At 46.8% G+C, this 27789-nt stretch overlaps 1 protein-coding gene across 7 annotated transcripts in view; it reads left to right on the plus strand.

Moving 5' to 3' along the window:
• Positions 1-27789, plus strand: part of LOC101829590 (myosin phosphatase Rho interacting protein) — a 121093-nt gene that overhangs the window by 59014 nt on the left and 34290 nt on the right. For 3 of the 7 annotated variants that reach the window (XM_040748750.1, XM_040748749.1, XM_040748748.1), the window contains exons 4-12: positions 7411-7562; positions 11433-11517; positions 15255-15492; positions 16480-16990; positions 20479-20620; positions 21322-21429; positions 23140-23196; positions 24090-24158; positions 27680-27769. In XM_040748750.1, the coding sequence (XP_040604684.1) occupies positions 7411-7562; positions 11433-11517; positions 15255-15492; positions 16480-16990; positions 20479-20620; positions 21322-21429; positions 23140-23196; positions 24090-24158; positions 27680-27769 (1452 nt within the window). The remainder of the gene's footprint in view (positions 1-7410; positions 7563-11432; positions 11518-15254; positions 15493-16479; positions 16991-20478; positions 20621-21321; positions 21430-23139; positions 23197-24089; positions 24159-27679; positions 27770-27789) is intronic. The other 4 variants (XM_040748751.1, XM_040748754.1, XM_040748753.1 and 1 more) reach the window with 2 other exon arrangements.

The following is a 27789-nucleotide window of genomic DNA, read 5'->3' on the forward strand; positions in this document are numbered from 1 at the left end:
AGCCCCTTATTTAAATATAATCACAGTGTGTGTCATTTTGTGACTAGCTGATTTCACTCAGGATTTATCCCAGTTTTAACACATACCAGAACTTCATCCCATTTTATGACTAAATAAACTCTCCAGTGTATTCATGTCCTACATCTTGTTTATCCATTCATTCATCAATGGGCAGTAGTGTTGCTTCTGCTTCTCTGCTGTTGTAAATCATGCTGTGGTAAACAGGAGTGTTTGCATTACAGGCATGTTCCACCAGTGTCTGGTTTTATGTGGTACTGTGGATAGGGCATGGGTTTTGTTTATGTTAGTCAAGCGTTCACCACTGATAGATTTCTTTTGCCTTCTATGCTTAATTAATTAATGAGGAATCTCTATAACTCCATTATATATTACTGTGATGTAAGAAGGTTCCAGTTCCCCATAGCCTCATCAGCATTTGTTATTATCTGTATACCCCAACCCCCTTTTCTACTGCTACCCCAGTACGTTGTAATGTGGTGTCTTCTGTTAGAGACTGTATTTGTATTTCCTTGATGACTCATGATGTGGAACATATTTTCATGGGCTTATCAGGCATGTCTTTAGAGAAATGACTTCAAATCTGCCTGATTTTTAGCTGTTGTGTTTTTGTTCTTGGCTTCAGTTCTTTATATATCTTGAATGTTTGACCTTTGGCAGCTGTGTTGTTTATAAGTGTTTCTTCCCTCTCTCTCAGTTGTCCTTTTGATGTTTTGGGTTTTTTTGTTTGTTTGTTTAGTTTTGGTGAAGTCCATTTTATGGGTTTTTTGTTTTTTTGCCTGTACTTTTGATATCACATCTAAGAAATTGTCAAGTCCACTATGGAGCTTTTACCTTTTTTGTTTTGTTTTGTTTTTGTTTTTTGAGACAGGGTTTCTCTATATTATTTTGGAGCCTGTCCTGGAACTTGCTCTGTAGACCAGGCTGGTCTCAAACTCACAGAGATTCTCCTGCCTCTGCCTCCCAAGTGCTGGGATTAAAGGCATGCACCACCAAGGCCTGGCGAGCTCTTACCTTTTATCTTCTAAATGTATGGTTGTTTTTTCATTTTTCCCTCTCCCTTTGGAGACAGGGTCTTGACAGCTAGCCCAGGCTGCCTGTGAACTCATGATCCTCCTACCCTTGCCTCCAGTGTCTGGTGTAATATATTTTTATTGTTGTTTGTTTTGACAGGTTGTGGTGACTTGACTTTGAACTTTCTATTGTTTTGCTTCAGCTGTCTGAGTGCTAGGATAACAGGCCTATGCCACCACATCAAAGCCACTTTTGTTCTTACGTAGTGGGTTGGTGTCACATATGGTATAGCAGGCATTTAGTTCTTGTGGAGGTGGTCGGGTGGGTGAAGATGTCAGTTCCTGTAGCCTCAGCTTTAGGAGTAAAGTGAGCTATGGCTGGGTGGAACAGGGTTCCTAAGGGAAGATCCACTGGCTGCTTAACAGGAGCTAAGTGTCTTGCTACCTTAATATCAACTCCAACCAGATTGAGCTGGCACTGCAGCTGTGAGAAGGTGCTTCTTGCGCTTGGCAGTATGTGACAAAGTTCCATGTTCTATTCTTTCATTCTTGCAAAATAAATTTAGATAGCCTAACAAATGTCCCCTGGAAGTCCTGGGTCATTTCTGTACCATCCTATAAAACCTTGAACCTTGGCATATAAAGATGCCTCAGTGGGTAAAGGTTCCTCACAGCCTGAATTCAGTCCCCAGGACCCACATTGTAGAAGGAGAGAACTGACTCCCATAAGCTGTTCTCTGACCTCCACAATTGTACTGTGGCATAAGCACAGCCACAGAAATGTGCATGTACACACACAATAAAGAAACACAATAAAAAGTAACCAAATAACATTTTAAAGTAAAAATACTGGTTTGTAATATCTCATTGCACATTGAATTGTGTAATTATATGTATAGATGCCCATCACTAAGAAAAAGTGATGTTTCTGTGTGTCTTAGTCAGGTGTTTTTGAAAGACCCATCCTGGGGGTTGGATAGATGGCTCAGTGGTTAAGAACTGGCTGTTCTTCAGAGACCTGGGGTTTAATTCCCAGTATCTACATGGCAGTTCACAAGTGGCTGTAACTCCAGTTCCAGGGAATCCAACATTCTTACACAGATGTACGTGCAGGCAAAACACCAGTGCACATAAAATAAAAATAAATCATTTAAAAGAAAAGAAAAACCCATCCTAGAACCTCAAGCAATGGGTAGGGTCAAGCTTCATTGTGACAGACCCTTTCAGATCTTCAGGTTTAGGAAGCAGTGCTCTATGCCCAGGATTGTTTCCTATTCGAGTGAAGGATGATTCCCATTATGTGTCCTCTGAGCCACCTTTAGTTCCATATTAGCAGCTGCTGGTGGGGAAAAAAGAAAAGGCCTTTTACCATTCTAGCCAGCCTCACTTTGCAGCTCATCCCATTTTCTGCCTTACTCTCCTAAACTCTCCAGGGTCAATGATAAACAGGATGGGCCAGGTATGGTACACACAATTATAATCTCAGCAATCAGATGATAGAGACAAGGGGATCAAGGATTCACAGGTTAGTTTTCCTAGAAGTATGCGTACTGGGATGTGATGGGAGGTCCTCAAGGAGCAGAGATAAATATGGACGTGCAGCTGTCTCTCTAGTGGAAGGCATCTTTGGGCACCTCCCTAGGAGTGGGAGAGCTGGGTCTTAAGGGAGTTTTGGTATTAGTTCTTTGAGAAGTCGCCACATTTCTGTAGTGGCTGCACTCACATTCTCCTCTTTCCCCATATCCTCACCAGTACTTACTGCCATTTTCTTGATTATCATTCTCACCACAGTAAGATGGAGTCTCAGAATAGTTGTGATACACGTATACAGTAGAACTTTATTGAGCAATAAGAATGAGATTATGACATTTTCAGGAAAATGGATGGCACCAAAAACATCACTTAAGTGAGGTTGTCCCTGCTCAAAAAGACAGATCCCACAAGATTCTCTTCTATGTACAGATCCTCAGCTCTGACTGGCATATATGTAGGAGAAATGTGGGCAGAGGCCAGGAAACTAGAAAGGACACATAGGACTAGGAGGAAAAAATGATCTCTAAGGGGGAAGGGGAGGGGGACAATAGAGCAAAGCAGAAGGAGGAATACTAGAGCAGACTGGCACAGTAGGGGTGGGGCAGGAAGCAGGGGTGAGTGGGGGGGTGAGAATCAACAGAAACGAAATAGGTGTCAAAACCCCAAATGGAAACCTATTATTTTGTAAATTAATTTTAAAAATAAAATGACCACAATGTGGCTCAAATGGGGTAAACCTGAGTTTACTTCCCCAGGATCACATGGTAAAAGGAGAGAACCAACTCCTGAAGCTTGTTCTCTGGCCTCCACACATGTGCTGTGGCCTGGGCGCGCGTGCGCGCGCGCGTGCGCGCGCACGCACACACACACGCACGCACACACGCGCACTAAATAACTGTAAAATTTGAGAAAAGGAAAATAGCTTTCATCATAATACCTGTATAAGGCTGTCATTTATGTTACTCACATTAAAAAGACCAGTTTAAAGGGGGGGGGTTAGGGGCTGGAGAAATGGCTCAGAGGTTAAGAACACTGACTACTCTTCCAGAGGTGTCCTGAGTTCAATTTCTAGCAACCACATGGTGGCTCACAACTATCTATAATGAGATCTGGTGCCCTCTTCTGGTTTGTAGGTACACATGCAGACAGAACACTGTATACATAATAAATAAATATTTTTAAAAAGGGGGGGGGGTAATGTGGAACGAGAGAGAGGGTCTAGTGGATAAAGTACTCATCCCACAAATGTGAGGGCTTGAGTTTTGATCCCCAGAATCCACATAAAAATAGGTGTGGTAGTACACATCCAGCACTCTAAGGATGCGATGGGAAACTTGAATGTAAGCATTACTTGTTCATGCAGTGGTAAAGAATAAAGAAACTGGTCTCAAACAAGGTGAAAGGTAAAGGCTGACACCCATGCATACTGTGGCACATCACACCCAGGGGATTACAGGGGAGGTTTTGTTTGTATAGCTCCAGAGCCTTTCACAGCTGAAAGATTCAACCACTTCAATAAATAGTGTGTCTCATTTGAAAGAGTTAAACATAGTTTCCATTTGACCCAGCAATCCTACATCTAGCTATCCACTTGAGAGTAGTGAAAGTATATGGCCATTCAACAATATGAACATGAGTATTCACAGCCGTATTGTTCACAACAGTCCCAAGTGTAAACAACCCAGGTGTCTATCAGTGGTGAAGTGAGAAAGCAAAATGGGGCCCATCTACATGGTAGATTGATATTCAGCCTGGACAAAAAGGTTATGATATGTTGAACCTTCAGAGTAGGTGAAGGAAGGAGGAACTTCAGACACAACGGGCTATACACCACGTATGTGGTCTCATTTGTATAAAGTATTGGATGAGTAACTTCAGAGGCAGAGAGGCTGGAGGGAGATAGAGGGAAATGATGGCTAATGGCCTGAGGTTTATAGGGGTGGGCTCATTGTATAGTTCTGTAAATGCTGAATGGCTATTGAACTGTTTTCTGTAAGAAGGTAAGTTGTGTGATATAAATTATCTCCCTGTAAAGCTGCATTAAAGAGAAATTAGCTATGACTGAGATAATTTAATTTTGGAACAGTTTCTTCCCATCTTATTGGAAGCTCTGTAAGTGGATTGGACAATAGCACCTTAGTTACCCCTTCCTTCTGTAGTATTTCCTGATTGTTCTTTCCTGTGTGTATATGACAGGATTCAGTAAATTCCCCCTTAAAATAGTAATGGGGAAGTGGGGCCATCAAAGACACTAGTTACAGTGAATACTGTTTTCCTCCTGTCCTAGTCTGTGTCTTTCTGTTAGCCCTAGCTAGCATGGTTGAGCTCAGACTTTGAGCAGTCCTCATGCTTCTGCCTCCCAGTTGCTGGGATTACAGATGTACATCAACACACATGCCTGCCTGGTTGTCTTTGCCTTTTGGTGACCGTTTTGTAATCCTTTCTAAAGGAAATAGAGCTGAGACCATGGCTATTATACTCAGCTGTAAGGCAGGGTCTTTGATTCACGGTCAAGTGTCTAGTACAGACTTGCTGTGCAGGAGGGAAGATTAGGGCTGTAGGGACCTGAGTAGTTTGGTGACACTGAATCCTTGAACAGCCTGGAGGTCAATCCCTTGAAAAGAAAATAATGGGATTTTTATTGATATATTTTGTCATCCCCACTTAACATCTTTGTTTTTTGTTTGTTTTTTGTTTTTTGAGACAGTGTTTTTCTGTATTGTTTTGGACTGTGTCCTGGACCTCGATAAGTAGACCAGGCTGGTCTCAAACTCACAGAGATCCGACTGCCTCTGCCTCCCGAGTGCTTGGGATTAAAGGTGTGCGCCACCAACACCCGGCCATCTTTTTGCATGATATATTCTCATATTTCATGATCTATTGACATAAGTATGAGATCCATCATGGCCATTGATGTGGGATTTTTGTTTTATTTTTCATACAGGGTTTCTCTGTGTAACAGCCCTGGCAGTCCTGGAACTCACTCCGTAGACCAGGCTGGCCTCAAACTCACAGAAATTCGCCTGCCTCTGCCTCCCAAGTACTAGGATTAAAGGCGTGCACCACCACATCTGGCCTTGGATGTCAGTGATTGAGTCCCAAGCATTGGGATGGAGTTCCAGCAGTAGGGGAGAAGAGGCTTCTTTTGCAGTTCCTTCCATCTGATCACTCCTGGCTCTCTGCACAGCTTATGTCATTCTGTCCTCACAATACCCATAGCATTAGTTTTCTTGTCTGTCTCAGAGATAAGATGTGCCTTGTCCAGGGATGAAGAATTCTTAAGGACAGTTTACCCACAACAGGTTCATGAGGTATACTAGAGAGGGCCTGTAATTAAGATTTGTGTGGACTAGAAGGAACTGGCCCTGGAAAGAAGAGACAAGAAAGATTAGGAGCCTGTCTTAGGTCTCCCCATCCAGAAAGTGACCAGACTTGGGATCTAGGCAAGACTGGGTATTAGATTACTCTCTCTGTCCAGTGTTCCCCAAGAAACCCTGCTGCTGGGTTGCAGGACTGCCTCTCCTGAAAAGCTGGGCTGGGCCCTCTTGATATACCCTTCCTTTCCCAGGAATTGTGCTCTTGAGCTCATAGGCTCCCAAATTAGGGGGTCCAATTTCAGCAATGGGGAGAAAGCTATCATGGGCCTTGTGTGGGTGAGAGCCTTCTATTCTGGTGCTGTGTCATCACTCACTCACTCACTCACTCACTCACTCACTCACTCACTCACTCACTCACTCACTCACTCCCTGAGTCAGCAAGCATCAAGCAAGTTAGAAACTCTTGGATCATTCTGATGACCTTAATGGAAAGGGCCTACAGAGGATCTGCCTAATAGGCACTTGACAAGTGAAACTCATAAGGTGGTGGTGCTGAGCTCAGTGTGGGTACCAGGCCTCATACCCAGACAAAACTCTGCCCTCAGCTCCAGTCAGCGGGATTTTGGTAAAATGGATCCATAGAGCTACAGAGGGAGGCAGGCCAAACACAAGTATCTGACTGCTGCTCCAAACGCTTAGAACTAAGAAAGGAAGTTCATCGGGTAATAGGCTTGGGTAACTAGATGATAAGTTGCTATCTGCCCCAAAGCCTACCCACATGTGGCTTCTGGAGTAGACCAACAGTGTTTTCCCCTATAGGAAATGGCAATGTAAAAAACAAAAACAAACAAAAAAACTGGTATGATAGGATACATAGCACCCGGTCTGCCTTCCTAGAGTTTCTGTGTCTGAGGGGCATTGTGAGGTTAACAGTCATCCAGCCCTTCACTTCAATGGGAATCTTCCAAAGCCTTCCTTTCCTGATTTTAGCTTTCTGTTCTTAATTTTGGTGTCTTAACTGTACATGTATGCGTCTGTGTGTGCATGTATGTTGCTCTCTATCCCTTTGAGAAGTCTCTGCAGGACTCCTTAAAGCTCTGGCAAGTATGAGTGGGATTTTGTGTCTATCTCCCAGTCTCAGAGCTAGTGCTCAGGGATGTGGTCTACCCTATCTGCCTTCTTATGTCTTAAAAAACAAAAAACCACCTTGTTATTGAATCTGCTGTCTCAGAAGCTTTTCCTCGTGGATCTGAGGCTAGGATCTTGGCTGCCTATTCTCCCCAGAAGTCTTCACTGAGCTATTCTCCCATTGTCCTGCCCCCTTCTTCAGTGCAAGCCAGAACACTGTTCTCCAAGTAGAAGGTGAAATCCAGCTGAATGTCCTCTAAAAAGTCCGCTTGGACTGCTTCACCATGAATGGGTGGGTAGGAAGTGATGCCACTTCTTTTGAGGGCCAAGGACTGAAGGAGAGGCTAGGTACTGCTGGTGGCCGTGGGGCCTGACGCTACCTCTTTTGTTTGTACTTGCAGCCCACCACCCTCCCTCAGGGCACCATCAACATGAACCAGTGCACCGATGTGGTGGATGGGGAGGCCCGCACGGGGCAGAAGTTCTCCCTCTGCATTCTGACACCTGACAAGGAACATTTTATCAGAGCAGAGACCAAGGAGATCATCAGTGGGTAAGTTGTTCCAAGCCATAGACGGCACCATCTGCTTGTCCACCCATTTCTGTGGACTCCAGGGCTGCTAGGTCTCTCTCAGAATTCTTCTCTGGTTGGTGCTCTCACCACACACACATGCCTGTCCTCACCCTGTACCTCATTGGTACTCAGCTACATAGTGCTGCTGCTCATGCCTTCCCTTCAACAGAATAAAAATAAGCCCTTTTGTTCCAGGCTGTGTATCAGTCAGCCTGTGTGGCAGCCCTTTTGAGAAACATGTCCTGTGTAGCACTGAAAACTCCAGGTGATCTATATGCATGTATTTCCTCAGTGATGAAACCCCACTTATCCTATAAAGTCTGGAAGAAGACAGGAGTGTGCTTTCAAAGAAATCAATCTAGGGTCAAGGGGAACAGGCTCTAGCGCAGGGTAGAGGGAACTGAGGAAATGAAGCCCTCTGGTTTGAGTAAGTACAAGGCCATTGGGAACATTGCCTTCCTTTAGCATCAGTTGTATCTCTAGTGAGGCTGTTGAGGAAGCCAGACAATATTGGCCAAGGGATATCCTCTGCTGGGTGACTAAGAATTGTCCTTTCAAAGCTTCTGGGCACCGGCTGGAGGAGTGCTTTGTGTGTCTTCCTGAATTTAACCCAAAACATCAGATTTAAGGATTTTTAAGGTTTTCTAATGAGCCTGTGCTTTTATATCAAGGAATCTGAGGGTCAGGAGCAGGGGCAACTGAGTGTGAGCGACCTCTGTACTCTTGACTGCTCCTGGTACCTGGCCTGACCCAACACACCTGCCCCAAATGAGTCGTCCTGGGGAGCTTCACCCTCCCAGACTTGAATCTAGGGAAGGCCTGAGTGCCATTTGGGACTGAAAAGGGAGTCTGAGGTCCTTAAGACAAGTTGGGAGTATCTGGAACTGGTTCACTGATGCCATGTGGTTCAGAGGGGTTATGTTTAGCATCTGACTGAGACTGGTCCCTCTGACAGCTTGGGGTCCTGGCTCCACTCCAAGCCATTCTTATTCTTCCTTGGTTACTTTCTCTGTTTTCTCTTCTGTCGGCATGTACCATGGGGGCCTGCTAGGTAGACATGGTTATTGATGACCAATAACTGACCAAGATACCAGTGGCATGTGACTTCAAAATCCTGTATGTAGGCCAGTACTCCCCAGGATCCACGGCTTATATGGTAAGTCAGTGGCATGGCCATAGTTATAGCAGGTCACCTGAAGCACTTTCTCTCCCCTCATTCCTGAAACCTTTTCTGATCCAAGCAACAGCTTCTTTAGCCTTGCCCACATGCTGGGATCTTTGATACTCACAGAAGTCAGGCATGGCACAGATGTTCCAAGAACAGGGGCTTTACCCCCACTTTGTCTGTCTCCTCTAATCTCAATGCCCTCTCTGAGGCGATCATGACTCTCCATTTGTTTAGTCCAGGCCTCACTGGCCTACATACATGCTCTGGTCACATAAAAACAGTTCCTAAAGAGAAAATACTTTCACCAAACTAGATGGGAAAAAGCAGGGACATCTACTACCTGTCTAGCCTTCCTTCCTACCTTTCCTCTCAGATTCCCTGAAGGAAGTGGGTGGTTCATTCTCCAGTGCCATGAGTGACTTTCAGGCTGCTGGGACCATATTGACAGAACTTTTGCAGAGGATTGATTGGGGCTTGTTTTTTTTGCTCTCTGGCTCACCCAGAGGCTAGTATTCTTTTCTTTCTGCCCTGCCATCAGCTCTGCCTACTCTCTTCATTCTCACTGACCTAATTCTGCCTTCTGGAGCTGGAGAAACTTGGTTCTCACCAACCTCATGTCCACTAGATGATCCCTGTCTCTTTACTGGATTGCTGTTCTTAACATTTCTAACACATCTGAATATGTTGGATACATTCCACTAGGCTTCCTTGACAAAGTCACATGTAGCTGAGTATGGCAAATACCTGGAATTCCATTTTTGGAATACTAAGGCAAGAGGAGGTTCAGGAGTTCCAGGACAGCCCAACAGTCTGGCTGTGTAGCAAGACCTTGGTTTGTTGTTTTGTTTAAGTAGGAGGAAGAGTGGAGAGATAGGAATGTGGACCTGTTCTATTATGTCTCAGCCCTGACAACTCTGACCCTGGCCACAGCAAGAATAGCAATGACCAAAAGTCCCAGGCTTCCCTTCCTTACACACTTCCCAAGTCCCTAGGTTGTTGAGCAACCCAGTTCATCTTGATGACTCCATCCTACCAAGGCTCCTTGGTATTGACAATGGACAGAACGTAGGGGGTTTTGAGCATTCTGGAAGTTCTACAACTCCTACTCTGTGCCCCACATACCTGGGGCCCTTGTCGGGAGGTAATCTTGACCTAGGATTCTAACAAAGTTGTAGGAGTCACACCCTTCAAGCATGAATTCTTGAGTATCTGACAGATATATCGACCGACACGGTGTGGTTCCTGGGAAAAAAAGGATAGTGGCTCCATTCACTGAGAAGCCTGCCCATCTGCTAGTCTTCCATATGTAACTCCTTCCTTTCTTTGGGGCCATAGAGAAGTGACCTGTAGGACCCCTGTGGCTCTGAGAGAGTAGGCCTTTGTTTGTGCTCTTAGTAACTTGTGCATACCTGGGCATGGCTTGAGCTGGGCTAAGCAGTCCTTTGTTTAGCAACTGTAGTTCCCTGCACAAAACTTGACTTCCCTAGATACCAGCTCCCCAAACAGCTCCAAAAAGCAATGGGATGCTTCTCTTCTTTTCCTGCAGCAAACTCAGATTATAGAAACACCTCAAGGACCCCTCTCTTGTTCAGGGGGTACTGATAGATACAAGAATGTGACCACCACTATCAGTACCTTAGACCTGGACCCAGTATGGGCCCTTGTGCTTTGTGAAGTTAGAGCTCCTGCAGTTACTGCTTGTCTAGAGAGAAGGCTTAGCTGCTGTGCCTCACTTAATCATAGCTGAGGTGAGCTTTCAGAAGTAAACCCTCTTATCCTTTATGTTACAATCTTTCTGAAATTCTGGACATGTCCTCATCTAGCCACTGGTCTCAGAAATGAGATGTGCTGCAAGGGGCTAGGAGCACCTAAGTTTCTGGTTAGATAGTGGCAGTACCAGATCTGGGGTCCTAACATTTTGCCTACAGCTCCTCTCCGTGTTTTCTGTTGCTGGCCCAAAATGGCTTTCTAAAATGCAAACTCTGGTGAAGGATCCTTGTCCAAACCTGGGCTTCCTGGCATGTTTTCTGTGTACGTAGTGGTCTGATTGATTAGCCTCTCACTCCTGAGGTGACCCACCATGGGAACTTTGCTGATATAACTCCCAGTTTTCTCCTTTAGGCCAGTATCTGCCCCAGCAGCCCTAAATGCCTGCCAATCATTCATTGCCTGGCTGTGTACTTGCCAAATCCAGATCTGGAAGGATGTTTTAAAGCTGAGACTAGGTCCTGAAAATAGGGTCAGCAATGGAACAATGATGTCCCTCCATTCTGTAATGCCTTTGGTGAGCCCTTCCTCTCTGTCAGAGTAGAGAAATCTTCTCGCTCTGAAGGAAGGGCAGAGTGGTCTACTCTTCTGCCACAGCCAAAGGAAAGAAGTGGCCCTGCAGACAGCAGGTTAAACAACAGGGAAGGTGAGCCCTGGAGGGTCCCTGGCCATGGAAGGGTCATGGGCCAGTCTTGATACAGCCTGTGCTTTTCCTGGCTTGCTGTATGCTATAGTCTCACCCAGCTGCTGTACTCTGGCCTGGAGTAACTTGCTCAGTGTATGAGCACTGGATAGGTCTCTCCAGAAAGGGCACCTAAGGAATTGAGGTCTCTACCACCCCAGTAAGGCCTAGAGTCATGGATCCTGAAAGCCAGGGGATTTACCTGGTGCTGTTTCTCCTCCCCTCTTCCCAGGTGGCTAGAGATGCTCATGGTGTATCCCAGAACCAACAAGCAGAACCAGAAGAAGAAACGGAAAGTAGAGCCACCCACCCCACAGGTAGGCTGACTGTCACGTCCTCTAGTGGAACTGGGCCTGGGAAGAAATGAGGGCAAGAGGGTGGATAAGGATCTGGCCGGATAAAGACAGCTTGTGTGCCTCCTCCCCCTTCCTCAATCACTGAGCGGAATAGCCTGCTACCATGTCCTGGGCTGTCTTCAGGTAGGTCCAGGCCAGCAGGCAAATACTGAGCAATAGCCACTTAGCATGTTTCTCTTCCCATGCACATCCTGTCAGCCTCTGGGAAGGGCAGAGTGGTCTACTCTTCTGCCACAGCCAAAGGAAAGAAGTGGCCCTGCAGACAGCAGGTTAAACAACAGGGAAGGTGAGCCCTGGAGGGTCCCTGTTTTGACTCATGTGACCAGAGCTAGGTGGCTGGAGCAGCCTTACCAGGCCCAGTCCTTACCTCCCTCCCACTGCCCCTTTCTCATCCCCCTCCTACTCTTAATCAGTGTTCTGGACTCATGGGTGGAAGGGTGAAATCAGCATTCTGAATTTACAGCAAGGGCCCTTTGCTAGGGTGGTTGGTTGTAGGTACTTAGTGTTCATCTTTTCCTCTCTGTACCAAATGTTGCCCATACCAGAGTTTTGACCTATTTTGGATAAATCAAGCTAGACCTGAGAATGAGTAAGATAGGTCTTGTAGTCATCACAAAGCCAGAGTCCTGTGGAAGCAAAGAGAGACAGCCCTGGGCCAGACAGTCCTTGCTGGCTACTCTGGCTTCCTGGGCTGAAGAAATGAGACAGGCAGAGGCTGCTGGCTTTGGTCCCTACATCTCTAGGACAGTTTCTTCATCTAGTAGGGTACAGCCTAGGTTTGCCCTTCATTGACCAACATCCTTCCTGTATCTCATCCTTACCAAGGATGCCCATAGGGTACCCAAAATCAGCCTTCCCTGGAAAGCAGTGCCCCTAACTAGAAGTCATTAAAACATCTAATCAAAGCCAGGCTTTGGTGGCACACGCCTTTAATCCCAGCACTCGGGAGGCAGAGGCAGGTGGATCTCTGTGAGTTTGAGGCCAGCCTGGCCTACAGAGCGAGTTCCAGGACAGCTTCCAAAGCAATACAGAGAAACCCTGTCTTGAAGAATAAAAAAACAAACAAACAACAACAACAACAAAAAACCACCCCAAACAACAACAACAACAACAAAAACCATGTAATCAAAGAAATGAAAACATGCAATCAGTTTCCTGGAAACTGAAAGTAGTGCCTCCTGCTCAAATCCCCCAAGCTGCCTGGTTTGAGGGGGAAAAGTCCTGGCTGAATAACAGTGGTTAGGGTTACGCCTTGTTTCCATGGTGATGCCTTGGAAACACTGCAGCACAGAGCTTCTGCCTCCAAATAAGGTAACTCCCTATGTGCAGGAGACAGCCTGGGTCAGGCTAGAAATTTGGGATGTGTCCCTTCCCCCATGATTTTGTCCCTTCCAAATGATGCGGCCCTGTGGCCAGGCTCCAACCTTCTAGCAAGTAGAAAGAGCCCTATGACCCCAAGTCACCCCTTCCCTGAGGATATGCCTCAGAACCAGGGCACCGAGTTCCCAGCCTCTTCCACCAGTGTTATGGCCCTCTCTCCTCTTCCCCATGGCTGATCTCTGGTTGGTCTCAGGAGAGAGACAAGGACTGCATTTGGATTGAAGTCTCTGGGTACATACACCTAGCAGCCAGGGTTCATCGAGGTATTAACAGCATGATCTTGACAGCTGGTTGTCTGAGGACGTGGTGCCGGCCAGGATGGCTCTGTGCAGTGTGAGCCTCTATACCCCTTTGTGACCGCATCCACCCAATTAGATTTCTCTCTACCTGCTCAGAAGAAAAGGCAAATAAATAAAAAGGAAAGGAAAGGACCTGGCTCCTAGGTATAGTGGAGAAAGTTTATTATAGATATGTGGGAGAGCATAGCCAGAGGTAGAAACATCTGGGAGTGTCCAGAGTAGACATGAGCAGACAGAGCTGGACTGTGGGAGTGGGGGGACAACAGGTGTAGCAACCAAAGGTAGATAACCAAAATAGCTGGATTATATAGGGAAGAGCCTCTGGGAGAAGTCTAGGGTACGGGTGGGGTATGCCAGCCATACCCTGTAACTGGTAGGGACTGAGGGATGTTGGAATAACCTAGAGGTCAAGTTGCCTTTGATATGTTAAATAGTCACCTCAGCCATTTGTGCCAGTGTTTGAGATTTAACAAAAGGATCTTGCCCAAGGATGGGGGGACCTTCACCCATCCTCCAGAAGGCAGAGTACTGTTATAAAGGAGAAAGAACAAGCTCTCCTTTTGGGTCAGATGTATGGGTCAGGCCCAGTTCTCTGATCTGCGTGAGAGCAGATGAGAGTGGGAGGTGGATATTTCTACTTCACCACCTCTTTATGGCAAGATAGTGATACACACCATCCTATTGGTAGTCCCCTCAGCAGAATGAATGGCTGGGCACAGGACAAGAGTGGGGACTGCAGGACAGCTGGGATTCCTATCCTGTCCTTATCTGGGCTCAATGTCTAAAGAGTCCAACTCTGATTACTTAGAAACTGGATTTCTGTGTCTGCTGAGTTTAGCCTGCCCCACGGACCCTTTTCCCTCAGGGCCATGTTGCTTCTGTACCCTAGGAAAACTTGGGCTCCCAGTAAGGGACAGCTTGTGCACAAGAACAAGGTGTGCCTGTGGCAGGTGTGGGTATGCAGGTTTGAGTGGGATGTTGTATGTCTCACATGATTCCTGATGCTATTCACAAACTGTCACAGACGGAGCTGCCTAACCAGTAGACACTGGTTTTTCTTTCCTCTCAGAATTCTGGAGACTAGGAAGTGCAAGGTTAAGGTGCCAGCAGATATAGCATCTGATGAGGGCCCACTACCTAGTCCTCTCTCACACGCTGGAAGAGGCAAAGTCGATAGCCTGGGCCTCTCTTATGGAGTACTAATTCCACTCATGAGGACTGACTTAACCATATCCTAAAAGCTCCACCTCCACAAATTATCATTATGGGATAGGATTCTTTTGTTTCATTGGAGGGGGCATTCTTTTGTTGTTGTTTTGTTTTTGGGGACAGGGTTTCTCTGTATAGCCCTGGCTGTCCTGGAACTCTCTCTGTGATCAAGCTGTCCTCACACTTAGAGCTTGGCCTGCCTCTGCCTCCCGAGTGCTGGCATTAAAGGTGTGTGCCACCAACACCAGCCATGGGATAGGATTTCTAGTGTGAATGGACAGCTGTCCAGGCCTTAACATCTGTCTTATTTCACAGCTCTTTTACATCATGTATCCCATTTAAGCTTAGGAGTGGACCACAGGGTGATGTGGAGTCCACCTTCTGCATTTACCTCACTGATTGATTTTGGGCAGTGGGCCTATCTCAGAAGAGTGTTCTCCTCTTTTGCCTTGTCCTGTCTCCCTTTGTTTATGTCTCAAGTGCCTGTGAGTATAGGAATGACAGACTCTAAATCAACTCCTGTGGGCTTGCCCTTAATAACTGGGCTGCTGTTCTAGGCACTGTCTGGAAACATACAGAGAGACCTTCTACATGCTTGATGACATGGCTCTGGTAGAAACCCAGGACCTTCCCTCTGCAAGGTTCCTTGGACAAGACACTGTGAAGCCACAAAGAACAATCAAGAAAGAATGGCTTCCCATCCCCCAATACTGTTTTACTGGCCTTGTGTTCCTTGTAACTTAGCAGCCTGGACCTATGAGCTAGCTTCAGCTATGTGCTCATATGCTGCCCTTCCCCCTATGTCTCCAGGAGCCTGGGCCTGCTAAGATGGCTGTCACGAGCAGCAGTGGCAGCGGCAGCGGTAGCAGCAGTAGCAGCATTCCCAGTGCTGAGAAAGTCCCTACCACCAAATCCACGCTCTGGCAGGAAGAAATGAGAGCCAAAGACCAGCCTGATGTAAACAGCCTGACTCCAGCTCAGAGTCCCAGCCAAAGTCTGCCTCCTGCTGTTTGTACCCCACGGGAAATAGGGCTAGAAAGCAAAGAAGGTGAGTAGTATGGACCTCCTTGTTGTGGTGGTTCATCTTGTACTGCTGGAATGGGCCTCCATCCAGTGGACAGGAATGACACTGGAGATGTAATATAGGAGTCCTGTCACAGGCCTGAACTTTTCCTCCCTCTGTGTATATCATTTCTGGGCAGCACTGGCCTGGTATGACTGGGCTTCCTGGCCTGTGAGCTTCAGTTTGGCTTCTCTACCCCACCTCTGAAGGGAAAAGGTGTAGCACCTACTTCCTTGGCCTCAGGAGAACTACACTCTGTTCTGCTTCTGTGAGGAGGCCTCTGTTCCTGTCCCACAGGCTCCTACTACATGCGTTCTTAGAACCCACTAGGATAGTTGCCTCCTGTCTTCAGAGAGGTAGCAATTAGGGTAGTACGGCCCCTCTCCTCATTGATACCATCTTGCTCAGCCTCTGGCTAGGAAGAAGGGCCAGTGAGGAAGCCATCGACATCATTGTGCCCTCTCTACTTAGTGTGCTGTGATGCCCCAACAGAGCTAAAGTTTTCATCTCTGCCTCCCTCAATCTGAGTTCTTTAGCATACACACCTGTCCACATTTAAAGTCCTTGTGCTCCATCTCATGCCTACGAAAGCCCTTTTCCCTACCTCGAAAATGTGCTCAGAGCCTGAAAAGTGTCTAGTTTGTTGGCTACCTCCTGTGGTCTAGTAAGAAACCATTGGTTAGGATGGAATTCTGCTTCCCCGCCAGAACTGTATGCAAAGGGCCTATTTGCTAGTGTGACTGCAAGTGACCAGACTGGAGGAAATAGTCAAGAGTAAAGGTGACACAGGTGGATGGTCCATTTCTGCCTGCGTGCCTACGTGCACTCCTTCCACCTCTGCTGCAGTTGATAGCTGTGGAGTGTTGCTATGGAGGGTGTTGAGACAGTTCCTAGTTGACCATGTGTGGGCTTTTGGAAAGTTTTTGTGAAAGAACTGGCAGCAGTTTGGGCAAGCTTCCTCTTCTCTTCCAGATGAAAGCACCGTGAGTGGGGACCGTGTGGATGGTGGTCGGAAAGTACGGGTAGAGAGCGGCTACTTCTCCCTGGAGAAGGCCAAGCAGGACCTGAGGGCTGAGGAGCAGCTGCCCCCACCACTCTCCCCACCCAGCCCCAGCACCCCACACAGCAGGTATGGTTGTCCTGGATCGCCTTCACAGGAACTCGGCCACCCCCTTCATTCCCCAGGTCTTCCAGCCCCAAGCCGTAAGATCTACAGCATCTGCCCAGAGAGCCTGGGTGAAACCAGCAGGCCACCCAACCACATGGACTCCAGCAATGCTGGGGGGTGGGGAACAGAGATACTGGGGAGCACCTTTGCCTTTAAAGCCAGCAGGCAGTATGCCGCCCTGGCCGACGTCCCTAAGGCCATCCGGATCAGCCATCGAGAAGCCTTCCAGGTGGAGAGAAGGCGGTTGGAGCGTAGGACTCGGGCCCGAAGCCCTGGCAGGGAAGAGGTGGCCCGTCTGTTTGGCAACGAGAGGAGGTAAGAAGGATGCTAGAGGGCTAAATTCTTGTACTCATACATAATACTCACACAGGTGTACTCAGGAACATGATTTCTGTTCAGTGTCTGGGCCCCGTACTGTGGCACCAGTTCTCAGCTCTTGGCATCAGATGCAGGATTCAGTGGCTCTGGGTTGGTACTTCCCAGATTAGGCCCTGTGTGGCTGAATCTTGCTTTTCTTGGCCTACTTCAGTTCTCTGAGAATACTCTCAGAGCTGTAGTTAGGGACAGGCCCTCCTTTTACTGGCAGTTCTACAGTTGTTGGAGGACACAGGAAAGAGAGAGGGCAGCACAGACTCTTCCCACGAGGATGCAAAAGGCAGCCTGAAAAGCTTCCAGGTGCCCCAAGTACTCTTGCTCTCTGGGCTTCGCTGACATGGCTTCCCACCAATGGCAGAGATATAACACTTATGCTGAAAAAGATAAGGCTCCTGCCTGCTTTTCTCTTGCCCTGTTGTCCCGAGCTTGGAGCTTAAGGACTAGGGAACATTCTACTTGTGTCATCTATCCCTTTCCCCCCAAATTCTCTGCCACATCTGTGAGTTGGGTTTTGTGTCCATGCCAGGTTTTCTTACCTAACGCCAGACAGACAGATTTCTAAAGGTCCACCTCTGCCCCCAGGAGAGGTTAGAGGCACATCTGTCTATTTTGCTGTGGAAAAAACCCAGCTTTCATTAGGTTTACAAAGTTCTCTCTTCAGAAAGGCAACTCCAAAAATAGCTTGAGTGTTTTCCCTTCCCTGAGTGTAGGCTGGAATTCAGTCATGTGTTAGGGGAGCATGATGAGACTGGGAGGACTTTCTTTTTCTTGTCTCCTTTCTCAACTCACAGTTAGTTGACACCCAACCCAGCTTGTTCAGATGGTCTATGGACCCTCAGGTAGATGGTAGACACTGGCTCCCTGGCATCCCATATAATAAACTATCTTCACAGTCCAGTAGTGTTTCAGTAAGGCACCTGTTATTCCTGATTCATGGATGTGAAAACTTGAGGCTTAAAAATTAGGTGACTTCCCACTCTTCATGATGAATATTAGCAAATAGTAGGCCTTTAGCAGCAAGTCCTATCCCATGATAGGACCCAGGATCAGAGCTCATAATTTTCTTTTAAGCATTGGGATAACATCTTATTAACAATTAAGGAGGTTTTCAGAGTGGGTAGGGGAGGGTCTGCACTGGCTAGTGGACAGGCTATGTTTTGGTGGTTCCACAGTGGAGTCAGCTATACCTTAAGTTAGTGCCAGACCAGAGTTAACATTTTGCACATACACCTGCTTGGCTAGGCCACTCTTATCAGAGAAGTTAATCTTGAATGCATTCTTGTCTGCCTGTCAGAAGATAGATGCAGTCTCAGGGCTTTGTTTCCTGCATGTTCTTTGCCAATGTGGGGATGGACTTCAGCTGGTGTTGGTACCCAGACTACTTCTGCACATTAACCCTGTAACTATCTCTTTCTGAATGATCTCACTGGTTGGTGTTGCTCTTTGAGACCCAAGTAGTTTACCTACTGCTGGACTGGATTCTTGTCCCTGATAGGTTAAGAGTTAGATAAGATGTCAGCTACTTTGCATTGAGTGGTAGCCAAGACAGACCTGCCATACAGCCAGGCAGTTGAAACCACAAGGTCAGTTCTGGAAAACCTTGGTAGGCCAGTTAGTAGCCCCACCTGAGAGGAGCAGCAGCTCTGCGTTTAGAATTTGCTCTTCAGACTTCAGAGCCTTTGAAGGAGTTCTTAGACAATCAGTTCTTAGGCTCATGTCTGCTAAGTAGTGTAGGGAAGCTGTGGTCCTTACAACACTGTTAGTGATTAATGGAAAGTAAGCCCCACCTCCATGGAACACTGGCCCCCCACCTTCCGTGTGAGATCTACACCTGTCAGTTCCACCTGAGTGAGGCACTTTCTATAGCATCTGTTGCTTCAAAAACACCAACTTGGCAACAGAGAACCAGTTAGTTATACAGAAGTTGTCCAAGCCCCTGGTCCTCACAACATCTCTTGGCACCCATGTTGAGCAGCTGTAGCAGGTGCATCCTATTTTTCATGCTGACTACTCTGCTTGGAACCTTACAAATTCATATCATGCATGCCAGCCTGACCTGGCACAGCCCTCCTACTATTCTGGGGCCTGAAGTCCTCTAGGCAGATACACTGCTCTCAGCCCAAGAAGAAGCAGTAGCCCCAAGAGCTGTGGATAGCCAGATCTTCCTACAGTAGTCAGGCTGTGCAAGACTCCTTGGTTGCACTTCAGCAGCTGCTTGGCTTACTGCTCTCATAGTCTCCTCACCTTGTCCTCTGTGAGCACAGCAGGCTAACCCGCACCAGTTTTCTAACAATGTTGCGCATGGAGGCAGAGCACCCAGAAGCCCTCCTAAAACCCTGGCTGCCTGCCCTTGGCCTCTTAACTCCCTTGAGGAAAAGGCCTCTCAAGGTAGCTTTGTAGTAACCCCTGAAAAGATCCTAAGCCAAATTCTTCCTCTTAGAGGTTTTAGTCTCCTGGGAGGATCTTTATCACTTAGTGTTAGCGCCTTGCCACTTGTTCAGAATATGTCATGCCTACCCCCATTGTGAGGGAGTAAGGTGTCCCTCAGAGAGCAGGCCTCAGGTTTAGTGAGAAGGGATTGTCCTCCCAGCAGGTTTAAATCTGCTCCCAGACCCCAGGTAGGCAGCCCTAGTCTTCTGCCTAATCTTACCAAAGTGACTCCTCAGACTATGGGGTGATCATGGGTTTTCTCTCTTCAGCCATTACCTTGGGGTTTTGCTGCTTTAATTCTTTAGATAACTTTGATTTATCATGATTGAATTTTAAAAGCAGTCTTTTTCTGTTCATTCATTTCCCAGCCTTGTTTTCTTTCAGGTCTTGCCCTCTCCACCCTCTGCTGTGTCACTGTGGCGTTCGCGCCTCCTCCACCTGCTTCGCTTCCATCTCAGCTCCGTCGTCTCAGCCGCAGACCACCTGACGAGGCCGCTGGCCTTTCACATGAAATCAACTGCTTTGTTTTGTTTTGATTTTGATTTTGATTTTGATCCCTTTTAATGTTAGCAGAAACTGTTAATTGGTGGGTCTTTATCTTGCTGAATTTTGACCACTCTGTGTGGGGTGCGGTGTGTGCAGAGGTGGTGGTTGATCTTTACTGTGTGTAGCTCAGGGAGATTACCAAGGTACAAGCTGTATGAGTCCAGTGTTGGGGCAGGACCACAGTGTAGGCCCAGAGTGGAAGGGTTCTATTGCTGCTCCAGGCCACCATGAAGGGGGAACAAATGGAGCTCAGGTAGACTGAATCTGTGCCCAAAGTCCTATCAGTACTTTGTGAAGGGTGCCTCACATGCCAGCAAGAAGGCTAGCACTGGAGCCCAGTGAGGTAGGCTAGGTGTGCAAGTTGACTACGGGACTCCCTACTGGACTTGAGACCCAGCCCACCTTGGGAAAAGGGAGACTCTGGTTTAGCAGCTTCATGTCCTCTCTTGTAGGAGGTCCCAGGTAATTGAGAAATTTGAGGCCTTGGACATTGAAAAGGCAGAGCACATGGAAACCAACATGCTGATTATGACCACTCCATCAAGCGACACTCGTCAGGGCCGCAGTGAGAAACGGGCCATCCCTAGAAAGCGGGTGAGCTCCAGTGTGGGGCTAAGTGGGGCCTTTGGCAGCATGGCTTGGGTCTGGGGAACACACTCTCCTACATGCTCTGAGTCCCATACATACCAGGGACACATTTCTTCTGGGCCTTTACTCTTCCTTCTCCTCCAGTTAGCCTCTTGAGCACCAGCCTGTATTCCACATCCTCCCTCCTGCAGCATCAGCCTCCTGTGCTACAGGATGCTTCAGTGGGTTTTACATCCCAGTTGTAACTAGCACAGTTTCTTCCCACTGACGCCACTTGGGAACAAAGCCAAATATGACATCTTCTTTCCTTCTTTTGTTTCTGGAGTGGCAAGCTGTACCCTCATTCAGTCCTCAGCAGTCCTCCTCCTCCTACCAGACTCCTCCAGCCTCTTGCCCACCTGCCTCTTCTGTGGCCTGCTGTACCCAACTCCTTCTTTCCAGTTTCTTTGTTGATCACGAAATGCCTGCTGTCTTCTTCTGTAACCTGAGAAGCTGCAAAATTGGGTAGGGCCAGGACTTTGATGACCAGAAAAGGCTGCTCCACTGATCGAAGCATGCCAGAACATGGGTCATCCCAGAACCTGCTCTGCTCTGGGGCCTAGACAGCACTACCCCACTCAAGGAGGGATGAACTACCCAACTTGTTGCCCCTCTGCCAGCCCAAACAGCCCTGGGCTATACTGATGGGTGGCTGCTCTCTGCCACAGGACTTTGCCAGTGAAGCCCCCACAGCTCCTCTCTCAGATGCTTGTCCCCTGTCTCCACATCGAAGAGCCAAGTCATTGGACAGGAGGTCCACAGAATCCTCCATGACGGTGAGCCCAGGCCACGTGCCAAGTTATCTGGAGATCTGTGCCACTACCACTGCTGCTTCTGGCCACTCTGGGCCACTGTCCATTTATGTTTATATGTCCACATTGGTCCTCTCTCTGTACCACCCTCATGCCTGTGAGTGCCTCGCCCACTGGTCTGCAGCTCATTGGAAACTGACAATTCTTCCTCTCCTGAGCCCAGCAGGACTTGGTGCTGTGTGGCACCCTGAGTAGCACATGGAGGTCTCTGTACACAGGAGGCTGCTGGGTCAATGCAGGTGTAAAGCCCCAACTCTGCTGTTCTGCATTTGATGTTTGTTTTTGTGGCACTTTGGAACAGGAGCCACATTGTACTGGCAATTTATCCCATTTGAGGGTATGTACAGGAATGAAGCTGCAGACAAAAGTTCCGCCTGGTTCCTCAACTTCAGCCTCCCAGGAGACATGGCACACTCACCAGCTCTCATCCCCCAGACAGAGCAGTTTCTCCATCAACTCAGCTGGTAGCCACTATTCCTGGCAGTCACCAGAGGCCCAGAGAGAAAAGACCCACAGGGACCAACCTTCACCATTCCCCGAGGCAGGCACAACAGCAGTGACAACCACAGCAGAAAGTTTAAGACTCTTTCGTAGATCCGCAGCTCAGCAGGGGAGCCAGAAAGCCAGTGAGCAGGCCTGCATTCCAAGTCACAAGAAGCAGCAACAACTATGCACACCTGAAAGAGATCTCCTTTTGTACAGGTCTCTGTGCTGGGGCATCCTAAAATGTCTCCATTTCTGTTCATACTTCAAACAACTCTTGTAGAAGGAAGTCTTATGAAGCATGGGTTACAGCAAGGCTCCACAGAGGGATACCTCGCCTACCATGGTCTGTTGAGGCAAGGCAAGGGTCTACTGTGACCTCTCCACAATGGAGCAGTAACTCCCAGGATGCCTGTCCTGATTGTTGTCATTCCTCTGGATCACTCCCTGTCCCTGGAGTAGTAAGAGACATCAAAACCAGTTTCTGATCAGGACAGCTGTGGAAGACCTAAGAGCGCTGGGGACCACAGAAGGGGTGGCTGGGGTCTTCTAAGCCTGGCCTTCCAGGTGTGCTAGTAGCAGATGAGAACCAGTCCCCAGCAGAATGCAGGCTGCTCCTAAGTAGATAGCACCCACTCAGGTCTGCTGGTGCTGCCTGACCTACCTTCTGTATAGGGAATAAGCCTGAACTTCCTCTTGGTAGAAGAGTAACTTGAAAGTTGGACTACTGCTTTCTCCACCCCAGATATGGTTTGCCTCTCAGGCTTCTGGCCTTCAGTCCTTCTGCAGTCTCAGCAGGAGCTTTTGGATTCCCCTTCCAGCTGTTACTGCAGGTGTCTCCCTGTACATTCTGTGGCTGGGAACTATCCATCAGGGCCTGTGCTGTGCCCCATGGCAGGATGCACACAAACCCTGGATAAGCTGGAATAGAGACCTCAGAACAAGTAGGCAGTCTGTGTACCCAGGTTAAATGCAGCTGTGCTGTCTCTCCTTGCCCCTCAGCTCCCTCCTTGGGGGCATATGTCTCTGGGCAGCAATGCTGGGGCAAGAGTGGGCAGGCTCACCTGGTGGGTGGTAAAAACTGTTCTAATGCTGCTTCATCTAGATGAAAACAACATGGTTGGACAGATTTTGTCCATCAATGGGGACCCCACGATGGTTTCCCATGAGCTGTTCTTTTTTCTTCCTTAGCCTGACCTACTGAATTTCAAGAAAGGCTGGTTAACCAAGCAATATGAGGATGGCCAGGTGAGTATATAAGTGGCCTGGAGGACTGGGAAACAGATGCAAGTCCCAGCTTGTCTCGTCCCTAGCAGGGTCTTGAGCCCTGATTCATGCCCTTGGCCTGTGGATATCCTGCAGTCCTAGATTCTGGATATGATCACTCCTAAAAGTTCTCTTAAGAATCTAGGTTTCCCCAGAGGCAAGAATGGCCAGTGTATGACTGGGCTGGCTTGTATGTCCATACAAGGCAGCCATATGGCCAATCACATAGGGCTGCAAAATCCTTGTGTTGGAGAGACCACCTCAGTTTTAGGGGCACCATTAGGTCCTGAGAATTGTGACTATTACCAGGTCCTTGCCTTAGAGGCCCATAAAAACCCACTCTACTATCTTAGTTCCTTTTTGCCTTTGAAGACTGTGCCAAAGCATCCCCTCTTTCTCCTTCTACCACCATATCCAATGCCCTTGGCCTTGCCTGAAGATTCAAGTTCCCTTCCTCAGAGTGAAGATTGGGACTTTAGCAGGTTAGTTTGTGCCCGCTGGCACAGTGGGGCTCACACATCTGGTATATCAGCCAAGTGGTTGTGCCTCTCAGCACCCTTTTCACAGCCACCTTTCCATGTGATAGACCCAACAGACCTGTCTGCAGCCTCTGAAGTTAGGTGGAGGCCTGCAAAGCACGTCACCAACTACGCTCTGGGGCACAGAGCTGGCCAAGGCCCACGATTCTCCACTGCCTCATTGCTGGAGTGCATCTTAACCAGGGCCCCCCTGAGGTCATGAGTGCATGGCTGCCTGCCAGAACAATCATCTGTTTGTTGACTGCTTTACCTGTGCTCTCCAGAGTGCCTAAAATCAGCTGGAAAGGCATCAGGTATGTTGCAGAATAGTTGGATGTTTATTTTTCTCTCCTTTAGTGGAAGAAACACTGGTTTGTCCTGGCTGATCAGAGCCTGAGATACTACAGGGATTCCATGGCTGAGGAGGTAAGAAAACTACAGGCAAAAGTGGCATCTAAAACTCTAGGGCTGAAATCTGTGCAAAGGTGGCCTATTGCCGTGGGTATCATAACCTCAGTCTAATGGGATAGTGCTCGCAACTGATCCAGCTTTGATGGCACAACAGCCTCCTACATCAGACACTGGCCATGCTCTGAGGCCTTGAATTAGGTTTTTGGTACAGTGGCTTTTGGCAATTCTTTTCTATATTCTTTTAAGAACAATGAAGTGGGGCTGGAGCGATGGCTCAGCTGTTAAGAGAATTTGTTTTTGTAGTGGACTTGGGTTTGGTTTCCAGCACCCACGTAGTGGCTCACTACCATCTGTGAGTCCAATTCCAGGCACACACATGATACACAGGCATACATGCATATAAATAAATCTAAAAAAATAAAAAGAACAATGAAGTTAGTACTCAGGGTATACTCTAGTTTTGTTTTGTCTTTGGTTTTTAGCAAAAGTATTGTGTGATGAATTGAGTCACTGGACAGATTAACTTAGTATTGCTGTGGTAGAGGAGCTACATTAAAAGTCATTTTGTGTATGTTAGAGCATAAGAGAAAACACTTGTGCTGTGTGACACTAGTGGATGCCATAGGATAACTTGTAGGAGTTAGTTTTTTCCTCCTGTCAAGTAGATTCCAGGACTTGAACTCAGGTAATCAATCAGTTTTGGTCATAACCACCTTTACCTGCTGAAGTATCTCACCAGCCTCTAGAGTAGTAGTAGTTAGTGAAATGTGTTATGAGAGTCAAAACTGTGCTACCGACAGAACTGTGTTGATATAACACTGATGACACAAAAGCAGAATTAGATGAAACTACCAATGCCTTGCAGTAGGCCAAAGTCAGACTGTACCAACAGTAAGTGCACTAGTATTACTTTAAAGCAACAAAACTAGGTCCTTAATTTTATTTACTTATATATGTATATTTGGTTTTTATTTTTTATTATTTTAATTTATTTTTGGCTTTTCAAGGCAGGGTTTCTCTGTGAATAGTCCTGGCTATCCTGGACTTGCTTTGTGGACCAGGCTGGCCTGGAATTCACAGAGATCCGGCTGCCTCTGCCTCCTGAGTACTGGCTTAAAGGTGTGTGCTTGATATTTTTTTTAAGTTGCAACATTTGAATGTTCATCTCTTTAGTATTCTTTTTTAACTTTTATTAGCGTGTGTGTATGTGTACATGCATGTGTGCATGTGCACACATACACACACATGATTTTTGTGTGGGTACACACATGCCACAGCTCTCTTGTGGGCATCAGAGGATAACTGTGAAGTTATCTCTCTCCCATTACCTTTAAATGTGTTCTAGAGTGGAACTTGGATCATGAGGCTTGTCTAGGAAGCACCTTTATAAAAAATAAATATAAATAAAATAAAAATAAAATAAAGCAGTCCCTTGCTTTATTGTTCTTTAAATGGAAACATCTGTCAGTCACTCAGCTGCATGCAAAAGCCTTATAGAAGCACATCTGTACAATTACTGAGTTACCAGCTGAACTAGCCACTTATTTGTAGATTGTCATTTGAAGAAACAGCTGACCCATAAGCTCTGCTTACTGTTTGAGGGTTTGGCAGGCATTTTCATGAAAATAAACTCTATTCCTTCAAGGATAGTTTGTTGCCAAAGTGCTTTCAAGAAAAAAACAATTGGATTGGAGAGGTGGATCAGCAGTTAAGAGAACTTGCTGCTCTTGCAGCGAGCCACATAAGCTTTCACAACTGCCTGAACCTACAGTTCCAAGGGATATACTACTCTTCCACGGTGTACTTACAGCCATTCAGATAAAATATTCACACATTTTTTTTCTAATATTTTCAAAGAAAAACTAGTCTGGGCACAATGATACATATCTGTCTGTAGTCTCTGCCACTCAAGACACTGATGCAGGGAGGTCATGTGACCCAAGAATTTGAGACCAGCCTAGGTAGTGTTCAGAGACTTGGTACCAAGACAAGAAAGTAAGAATTTTGGAAGGTTCATACTCATAATCTCAACAGGTTCTCTTTATCTATAAGGTCTTCTGATGGAATAGGCAGTGGTATAGCATTTTTGCTTCTGCAGATTGAATTGTGTAGACATTTGAAAGTTATACATAGCTTATTGTTTTCTGTTACCAATATTTAATGTTAAGAACATGTCAGATAAAAGAATTTTTCAAAGGATAGAACTGGATTTCAATGTTAACAGCACAGAATAGCCACTAATAGGACTGTAGATTCCGTGATTGCAGTTAAGCTTTGAGACATGGCTATTCATCAAGGAAGACCAGCTAGTTCCTTGAAAATTCTTCTTTTTCCATCTCTGTGTTAGACCACTTTGTCTTCACTCATGTTAGCTGAAATAGTACATAGAGCACTGAATACAGACGTAGAAGAGTCCAGTATCCTCTCCAACGTCAGTCATGTAAGAAACCTGCAGAAATGTAAACACTGTCACTCTAACCAATGATTGTTAGTCATACTTTGATTTTAATCTTATTTTCATTTTAACATGAAAAGGGTTTGCTATGTAGCTCAAGCTAGCTTTTAAACTCACAGCACTCCTCCCCAACCTCCCAAGTGTTCGAATTGTAGATGTGGACCACTACACTCAGCTTTTATTAAAGTTTTCCTTAAGTGAATATATAATGTTTAAAATATCCAACTTTTTTTTTCCCTTTGGTTTTTCAAGACAGGGTTTCTCTGTAGTATTGCTTTGGAGCCAGTCCTGGCACTCACTCTATAAACCAGGCTGGCCTCAAACTCAACAGAGATTCACCTGCCTCTGCCTCCTGAGTGCTGGGATCAAAGGTGTGCGCCACCAACACCTGGCCTAAAATCTCCAACTTTTAATACAGAAAATATCAATAGATAACTCCACACATACTAAACTCTTAGAGTGTGTTTAATTTACTTTTTGCTGTGATAAACACCATGAGCTACAGCAGTCTGGGGAGGAGAGGGTTTGTTTCTTCTTACAGTCTAGTCTATCACAAAGGGAAGTTGGGCCAAGAACTGGAGGCAGGAACTGAAGCGGAGACCGGAAGAGTACTGCTCGCAGACTTGCTCTCTCTGACTTACTCAACTTGCTTTTCTTATACCACCCAGGACTACATGCAGGGGTCAAAACGCCCATGGTGGGCTAGGCCTTTCCACACCAATCAAGAAAATACCTCCACTAACTTGCCTATAGGCAATCTGACGAGGAAACCCCTCAGTTAAGGTTCTTTTCCAGATGACTCAGATTATGTCAATTTGACAGAAATCCAGCCAGCACAGAGGGTCTTTTTACTATTTAAACATGTAAAAGAATGACAGGTGTTCCTTAAACATTTGGCTAGATACACAGGGAAATGGTGATATAGATACACCAAGAGAGGGAACTTGGATCTGGCAGTTGTAGGACAATTGGCCAAGGTCTAATCCTGTGAAGACATTCCGTGGAAGACATCACTCAGAAATGTGATCTCTTGGGTATCTTCTCTTCCTGAATCTTCACACCCTCTCATTTTTCTCTTCAGGCAGCTGACCTAGATGGAGAAATTGACTTGTCTACCTGTTACAATGTCACCGAGTATCCAGTCCAGAGAAACTATGGCTTTCAGATACATGTGAGTCTGGGGATGGATGG

The sequence above is a fragment of the Mesocricetus auratus genome, unplaced genomic scaffold (genome assembly GCF_017639785.1).
Source record: "Mesocricetus auratus isolate SY011 unplaced genomic scaffold, BCM_Maur_2.0 Super-Scaffold_100007, whole genome shotgun sequence".
Lineage (NCBI taxonomy): Eukaryota > Metazoa > Chordata > Mammalia > Rodentia > Cricetidae > Mesocricetus > Mesocricetus auratus.